This window comes from Ruditapes philippinarum, unplaced genomic scaffold (assembly GCF_026571515.1).
Source record: "Ruditapes philippinarum isolate M1 unplaced genomic scaffold, ASM2657151v2 ctg1790_1_1_1_1, whole genome shotgun sequence".
In the NCBI taxonomy this organism is placed as follows: domain Eukaryota; kingdom Metazoa; phylum Mollusca; class Bivalvia; order Venerida; family Veneridae; genus Ruditapes; species Ruditapes philippinarum.
Genome location: NW_026860466.1, coordinates 374,307 through 383,224, shown reverse-complemented (window position 1 = coordinate 383,224; position 8,918 = coordinate 374,307). Strand labels below are relative to the sequence as shown.

Below are 8,918 nucleotides of genomic sequence, written 5' to 3'. Positions count from 1 at the left end.
AATAAATATATAAAAACATTCACATACATTAGCTTTACATTTCATAACCAATTTTAAATTTTTCTGGCTTTGTTGCAAAAATTTTTTGTTTACATTTTCATCAAATGAAAAAACAATTGTTTTCATATGTCTGTTTACATATATGGACTATGCAACTGTCTTTAGTTTACCGAGATTTAATATCGTGGAACCAGGCTAAAATTAAATCATGTTTCACCAAAATGGAAACCGTTTCGCATTTGGACAAAACGCATCCGTGTAAGATCTGCATGGCAATGTCATAAAACATCTGAATTTTCAATCTATCCATTTGTTTTGTATTTTCTTTTGAGATGATTTGGATAGTGCTGTGCGGACATATTTCTGGATTAAAGACTTTACATAGCCTCTTAATAGCAGAAATGTGGTGTTTTATCGTTGGTCATTTGCTTATTAAATGTTTATATATCGTTTAATCAGGATATAATTAATTAATATTCAAGCATTTTGATAAACCATATAAAGCAACACTGGCTATATAAAAATAAGACACATGGTGTCGGATTCCAGGCACATTACGACATTGATGCTGTTACAGTATAAACGAGTACCTACCATTACGGACGTAATGTAATTTACGTGTCGTAACGCCTCCCCTTTAAACAGACATTCGTGGAGGTAGCATTTAATTCCGCTCTTCTAAGTACAGATGACCGTTCCTTTGCAGCCTTTTCATACGCGTGAGTAAAACCTCGCTGGTATTCGTATATTATACACATCTTTCCCAGGTCCATCCGTTGGGCTCAAAAGGGAGCATGAGGAGAGTAATGGTTTTGTTGTCAAGAGATCGCAGTTTCGATTCTCGGGCGAGGCGAATTTCTCCATGATTACTGATATCGGACTGTTATTTGTCTTTCACTCTGGCTATTTTTTACCATCCTCCTTTTCAATCATCTCAAAAAATTAGCAGACGACACGCCCTTCGTGATTTTCTTCTAATGCTTCCGGATAGCATGGCATGTATAATCACTGATACTGATTTAAGTTTGGGGTATTTTGTTTAAAATTAATCTGTGATCGGTGTGAGTACCGGGTTAATCATTTATTGGATACATGCTTGCCATTTTGTTTTTAAATATTATTTTAAATTTTCATTTTCTTCATGTTGAATCGTTTAAATAAGGATTTTAGAGCATGGTAGTTCTTATTCACCCTATAAAAAGAAGCGCTGAATGTGAAATTATTTGTCATAATGGTAGAAGAGTAAAATACATGTACAAACAAAGTAGTATACAAAATACAAACTTACTGCAAAATGCAAACGAAACAGAGTGGTTCAGGAAATTAGCCAGCGAATAACCTTCTGTAAAATGTTATGCACACCAAAAATAATAGGCTTTTGAAAAATAAAAATAAAAGCATACTGGGGCATAATAGGCCGATCACGGAATAAACATATTGTTCTTAAAGGTCAATTGCTATTATTTCATTTATCAAAAATGATTTTAATAATTTTACTGTCCTGTTACTATATCCGAAAAAGGACCCATTGAGCCTACACATACACAATTTATTGCTTCGTCTGCTATTTGGAAAAGTTGGCACTGTTATAGTGATTTGGTATTTTGTATAGAATTCAAAATACCAGTTGTTTGCACTTTGCAACCTTTAAGCAAAGACAGCCCCTTTTTAATGGTGAGAAGCTTCTTATATGATTTAAATCTAGTATTAAAACAGTTTTAAACTACTCAACAAGAAAACACATACATGTACTAGTATTCATTTCTGAGGCATAATGTGCTTTTAGCTTTTGTGTTGTGAAATTCGTTCTAGTTATTGGCGGGAACGAAATGAATAAAAATGACGGAAAATAAAACAGTCTGAAGAAATGTGCACATGTATATAGAAGTCATTCCTTATATATCACCATCGCAGTTTCGTTATTTCGACTTTTCACCATCGTACTTTCGACATTTCACCATCGAACCTTCGTCTTTTCACCATCATGGCTTCATTATTTCCGCTTTTAAGCATCGTATTTTCGTGTTTTATTTCGTTGTTTCGAATTATATGCAGATGTGTGTCACGCATTTGTTTTTGATATCTTACAATTTTCTTTGTGGATCTACTGTTGTTGTTGTTGTTGTTGTTTCTTCTTCTTCTTTCCTTTCCTTATCATAATGACACTGATACATATATTTACATTTGACATTATATTCCCCATTCCTTATCTTGTTAAGAGAGGATTTATGTAGATAGATAAACTATTAACTTAAATGTTCGGAAGCAATATGGCCGATGATTTTATTCGTTTGTTTTTCGTTTTAATGTTCGCGTCGTTATGCTGTGCTTCAAAGGTAGATCGTGACAGCCAGTTGTATGCAAGACTTGGCAAGCTGGAGGAAATAGTTGCACGACAATATGCTCTCAACAACCATCAAGCTGAGGTCATCAGAAAACTAGAGCTAAAAACTATACAGCAAGAAGAGACAATTCAAATACAAGGAGAGACTATCAGAAGACTAGAAGAAACTATCCATGGGCAAGGAGATACCATTAAACTACTAGTAAAAACTACCAATAGACAAGATGAAACCATTCAACGACAAGGACAAACCATCAAGAGACAAGAAGAAGCCATTAAAAGACAAGGGGAAGCAATCAAAAGGCAAGGTGAAAGCATAAGGAAACAAGAAGAAAGAGGTCAACAGCAAGATGAACGAATAAGACTTCACCAACATTCTTTAGAAACGCTAAAGAGGTGTGTGGCATGTTATTTTCTTATCAGTCGGTGCTAGGAAGGGGCTAAAAGAGACGCTGCACATTTATTCAATTATTTCTCATACAGACCCAATCAAATTCAGTCTGCAAGTTTCTCCTCTTTTCTCTCTGAGTATTTTCACATTCATCCAGAATTTTATTTATTTATATATATTCAAATCATTTCAAAATCGATAACCTGATTAATCAAAAATCTCAGTTCTCTCTCTCTCTCTCTCTCTCTCTCTCTCTCTCTCTCTCTCTCTCTCTCTCTCTCTCTCAAAAAGGAAGTTTACTGTATTGTAAGTCCGTTATGACGGTTCCTAAAATGTTATATGGACTTGTGGCTCGGGTCATATCAGCAAATAACCGTTTATATAGGATCATATTACATGTCAGAAATCTTAACAGATAATAACATACATAATCGTCACACAATGACGTTGAATTATTAACAGTACTGTATCTTCTTAAAGATTTTTTTACCTAACACGTTTTAATATTATCTCAAATTAAAAAGCTGCAGAAAAAAAATCACGCGGATGTGCCTTCTTACGATTCTCCACAGAAGGGAAAACATGATCAGTAAAATGATTTTACACATTTTTTCTTCCTAAATTATGATATCATTTCTGAGTTGATAATAGATTACTGAAGGCCATAGTGTGCCGTTTGCGACTCCGTATAAATGGTAAGGCACGGTCGTGCATCATATTTTGACGTGATGTCTTTTCCGTTGTACAAACCCCTTAAATATTAGTGCTAAAAACAATATATAGGCCTGTCAATGAAAAAGTAAATGATTGTTTTAATTGAAAAAATAAAATCTTATATGTGACATGTAAATAAAAGGTCAAGACTCATACAGTATACCAGGCAAGACATGATTTTTGACTTTCTTCAAGACACTGATAAGGTTTAAAACTTGAACAAATTGTAGCGGCACCAAAAAGAATTCGTCGTGAGCTTCATTTTCCAGACAAAAGTTGGTTTCCACGATATTATAAAATCTGCAATTATGTGTAAGCATTATTGTTCATGGTCATGACAAATTAGTTTTATGTTTAAGCTCCGTACAAATTTACCACCTATTTAAAGACATAAACTGCATAAAATGTCCATGTTATACATGTTATATAGCTGCATTGAGATCTGTCGATATTTGTAACAATATTCTAAGTACAATCCGTGTGCAATTATTAATAAGTATTAATTTGTCTTTCCATATTGTCCTTTTTATAAAATACTAGTATAATGAAAGGTATTTTCTTTTACATGTTTTAATCATTATGGGCTACAATGATAATATTAGTCCCTTTGGCAATGACTATATTTCTTAATAAAAATAATCAAAACTTATTCGGACTATTCAATCAGTGGGTTTGAAGTAGATTAATTCAGTTCTAACGTACTAAGAGAGAGAGAGAGAGAGAGAGAGAGAGAGAGAGAGAGAGAGAGAGAGGGGGGGAGAGAGAGAGAGAGAGAGAGAGAGAGAGGGAGAGAGAGAGAGAGAGAGGGAGAGAGAGAGGGGGGGGGAGAGGGAGGGAGAGAGAGAGAGGAGAGAGAGAGAGAGAGAGAGAGAGAGAGAGAGAGAGAGAAAATGATATTTCTTCATGAATTGACGGCAGCCGTGTACATTATCAGTTATGAAGATTTTTTACAGGTTACATAGCCCTTTAGAAGCTGTTGTTTGTAAAAATAACCATCGCCTATTGGCTCGGGTTAAATTGCAAACAGGCGTTTATATACGGCCATATAACCCGCCAGGAATATTTATAACGAATTTGCATACCGCTAACTTTCTTTTTTAGAAAAAAAGTTATATTTTCTCATAAATTGAAAGTAGCCATGTATATTATTACATATGTAGTTATCAATATTTTCTCACGGGTTATAAGGTCCTATATAAACGGCTGTTTGGAAATATAACCCGAGACGATAGGCGATGGTTATATTGCCATGAACCATTTATATACGGCCGTGTAACCTGTCAGATATACTTATAACGAATTTATAATACAGCAAGCATCATCTTCTGAGATTTCTTCATAAATCGACAGCAGCCGTATATATAAAACTATATAACGTCACTATATTCCAATGAAAAGCGACGTTTCAAACGTGCAGTATTATAAAAACTATATAAACGTCACGATTATCCAATGAAAAACGACGTTACAAACGTGCAGTATTATAAGACGTCCTTGCATTGTGACGTTAACAATAATTATAACGTCATATGTTCAGAGCGGCATTAGCAACAGCTGAATCAAGCAAAATACAACCATTATCAGACAATGTTTCGGAATTATTACGCGGAATAGAGTATGGAAGATCCATATCAGTTGGTATAAACCAAACCTGCTGTATAGCATCCATTACAGTAAGTTATTTTTTTTATTCTACAGCACATAACCTTGTTTTGAGGGATTTTTATTGACACAAAAAATACTGTAATAGATTCTACTGTAGTAAAATATTTTAACTGCTTATTTATATTGAAATGTCAGATGCAAATTTTGTTAAAAGTGAAATTCTTCTTAATGGAAAAATATGTCGGTGGCTTTTAATAAAGATGAAGTGAGACTATGTCAGTTGCTTATTTCTATAGCGATCGTTAGTCGGCTGCTTATTTTAAAAGGTGACTTAAATGACAACTGCTGTTTCTGTTGAAATAATATCAGTTGCTTATTTCAATAGGGAAAAAATGTCAATGTAAATTCTCTTTTGTCATTCTAAGATGAATATTAAAAATTTTCCAGATTTCATTTATTTAAATATCGTTAAACTGAAGGTAATTATGTAGGCATAATAAACTAATAAGCTATATTTTATTTTTGATAGAACTTGCTCATACAAAAAAGCACATGTCAATATTATTCGCTACATTTACATCCTTTCTTTCTCAACATAATTTTTTTCTGTAACCATTCACTTTGCTTTAACTACACATGCTTTAAAAGGACTTCACTGAGGTTTTATGATATGACAGAATTGGAAATAAAGCTTTTTTAATGTTCCATTTGATGTAGTTCTAGACGAATAACTTGTGCGCAAAATTCCAGATCATTTGCTCATCCGTTTTACTAGAACTGTTTTTTTTTACAATTGTGAAAAATGACCAAAATATTGAAAAGCCTTACTCAATTTGGGCTAAGAATAGCCAAAAATATATATCATGGTTTTCAATTAATTTCTAAATGTTTTCTTAATTATCTTTTTGCATATCTTTCTGTTTTAAGTGTCCCAGACGATCTCTGTAAAACTTTTTTAGGGTTTTGGGGCCTCAGTGGAGTTCCTTTAATTAAAAGTTGATTGTACACAATCTGTCACTGATTTATTTAAATGTTTGATTTCTATTTCAGAACCAACAAATCCAGGGACACCACCAAAGATGAAGATAGTCACAAAGAAATTCAATCCAAGTTACTGTACTTGTGGGGAGCATGGGTATGAGCCACGTTATAGAATGGAAAGAGAAATTGTATGGTTAAATAATGAGCCAGAAAATAAAGAAGAAAGATTGCTAGTCGCAAGAAACGCTGGTAATGATAGCGTTGTGAATGATGATGATGCCGATGATGCAGAAGTAAAATATGATGCCGATGATGTAAATGATACCGATGATGCTACTGATGATGTCGATGATGTAAATGATGCCGATGATGTTAATGATGATGCCGATGATGCAGAAGTAAAATATGATGCCGATGATGTAAATGATACCGATGATGCTACTGATGATGCCGATGATGTAAATTATGCCGATGATGTTAATGATGATGCCGATGATCCAGAAGTAAAATATGATGCCGATGATGTAAATGATACCGATGATGCTACTGATGATGCCGATGATGTAAATGATACCGATGATATAAAAGATGCCGATGATATAAAAGATGTCGATGATATAAAAAATGCCGATGATATAAAAGATGTCGATGATATAAAAGATGCCGATGATATTAAAGATGCCGATGATGGAAATGATGCCGATGATGTGAAAGAAACCGATGGTGTAAAAGATGCCGATGATGTTACTGATGATGCCGATGACGTAAATGATGATATCGATGCTGATGAAGATGGTGCCGATGATGTAGTAGATGCTGATGATACTGATAATGTAAATGATGGCGTTTGCGTCGTAGATATTGAGAACACCGATGACGACCTCGCAGATTGTGGTGAGCCTGACCTCCTTATAGCAGATGTTGAAGTTACTTACGATGACGATGATTTTGGATCATCCTTTGGAATCATGAGTGTGTACTGCGACAGTGGTCTTCATACACCATGGTAAGTTAAAAGCATATATAATTATACATGCGAATTAAGAAACTATATAGAGCTGAAAAATCTCGAAACTTGTCTAAAGGCCTCAACAGACGGTAGGATTTAGTTGTACAGCACTAATTAGAGATAAGATGTACATTTTTCAAAGCAATACAACACTTGCATTCAGACGGTAATTCTACACTGTAAGAATCCTCTGAGGTTTCCCTAAAAAGGATCCCTTTATATTGATCCTTTACATACTTTACTCTCTAAATACTTTTGTCGCCATGAGTAATGATTGAAACACCTCCATTTAAAAAAAATTAATGTGAAGCCTGACCAAGATTCAACCCTGGGACCCTCGGAATACCGTACTGCGGCTCTACTGACTAAGCTATCCGGCCGCCTACAAACTACCTCCCCTCCCCTAATTAGAGAACAGTTCAATACTGTGACATAATCATTTTCGGAATAATTTGGGATTCGAACATAACACAATTTTGGGTCTCCTGAAGAGTTTTTCAACATCATTTTTACCCCATCTTACTACTACGTTTACCTTTTAGCCCTAATTGTTCTGGAATTTCATTCATTACACCCATTATCAGGAAATAATTTGGTTATCTGTTACTTGTCACTGTGGGAGGTCTGTAGAAATCTGTACGACAAGATTTTCAAAATAGAACATGTCCTATCCCTTACATCTAGACTTAAGGTTTCCGAATTCAAGAAATAGTAGCTTACACACATTAAGATTTGCCTGTACATCTTAGTTTTAATTGGTGTTGTACTTAAAAATCCTACCGTCTGTTGAGGCCTTATAAGCGAGTCATTCATTGAAATGAATGGGCCTTACATGTGTACGGTTAGTTCGTACAGATGAAGCAAAATTAATATGTTAATTGTTGAATTGAATGATTATAATTTAAATAACTACCACGTCTCTGCTATTATTAGACAAATACTGGTTATTTCCTGGAACCAAACTCGAGTGTTTTAAATAAACTTGAAGCTTTCTCCAACAGTCGAACTTAATATTTTAACTTATTTTAATACAATTGATATAATTGCGCAGAAACAATTGAACAATATCTAAGAAATTGTGCTTCATTTATTCATCATTCATATTATTCAATGCAAATGTATTATAATTCATATATATTCTTACCCTCTCTTCTTTATTTTTTTCAGGGCCGGGAAGAACGGGATTCATGATTACTAAACAGCGCCAGACATTTCTTTTTAAAAGCTTATATGATTATAATAAATTTACATTATGTAAAATAAATCTTTGGTTTAAATCATACCATGTTTTGGTTCTGGTATTTTATCCTGAATGTCTGCATGACATGTAATAAATGTACTAGTGTATGTGTAACTGTGTAAATAAGTACATGAAGTAAACATTTTTTTTTTTTGGTCATTTATAAATCATACATTTTACATTTAGCGAAATGCATATGTACAAAAGTAATATACGGGCAAAACTTAAGATGAGCTTATCTTTTTGTTTTATTATCAAGTAAAGATATAGCTCTGCCTGACGCAACCTTCTTGGAATTTCGTATTCAGTGGAAAGAGAAATATGCACCCAGTCCATGAATAATATAATATCTGTAGCCCAGTATCAATCCGATTTTAAGAGAATGCCAATATTTTTGTAACACTGTTGTGAGGTAATCGCTGGTGACGCATCAAGCAGCTTTAGGATAACTTATTTCAATCTTATAAATATACAACTATGTATGTGTGTATGGGGACTTCACACTGCGCTACGGTACAAGAGCTGTGGTCTGACAAGTATTTAAGGTTTGCTGGGTTGCTTTTATCACCTTTCTAAAATAGGATGATGGAGGAGGGGCTTTGACCAGTCGGAAGGGAATGTGCCTGTATTTAAT

At 34.1% G+C, this 8,918-nt stretch overlaps 1 protein-coding gene across 1 annotated transcript; it reads left to right on the top strand.

The window, feature by feature from the left end:
* The first annotated feature begins 4,969 nt into the window (after positions 1–4,969).
* On the top strand, positions 4,970–8,326 carry LOC132760194 (coiled-coil domain-containing protein 1-like). Its single transcript, XM_060752111.1, has 3 exons — positions 4,970–5,122; positions 6,105–7,041; positions 8,212–8,326. The coding sequence occupies exons 2-3, from the start codon at positions 6,134–6,136 to the stop codon at positions 8,240–8,242; spliced, it is 939 nt and encodes a 312-aa protein (XP_060608094.1). The 5' UTR covers positions 4,970–5,122; positions 6,105–6,133; the 3' UTR covers positions 8,243–8,326.
* Positions 8,327–8,918: the final 592 nt, after the last annotated feature.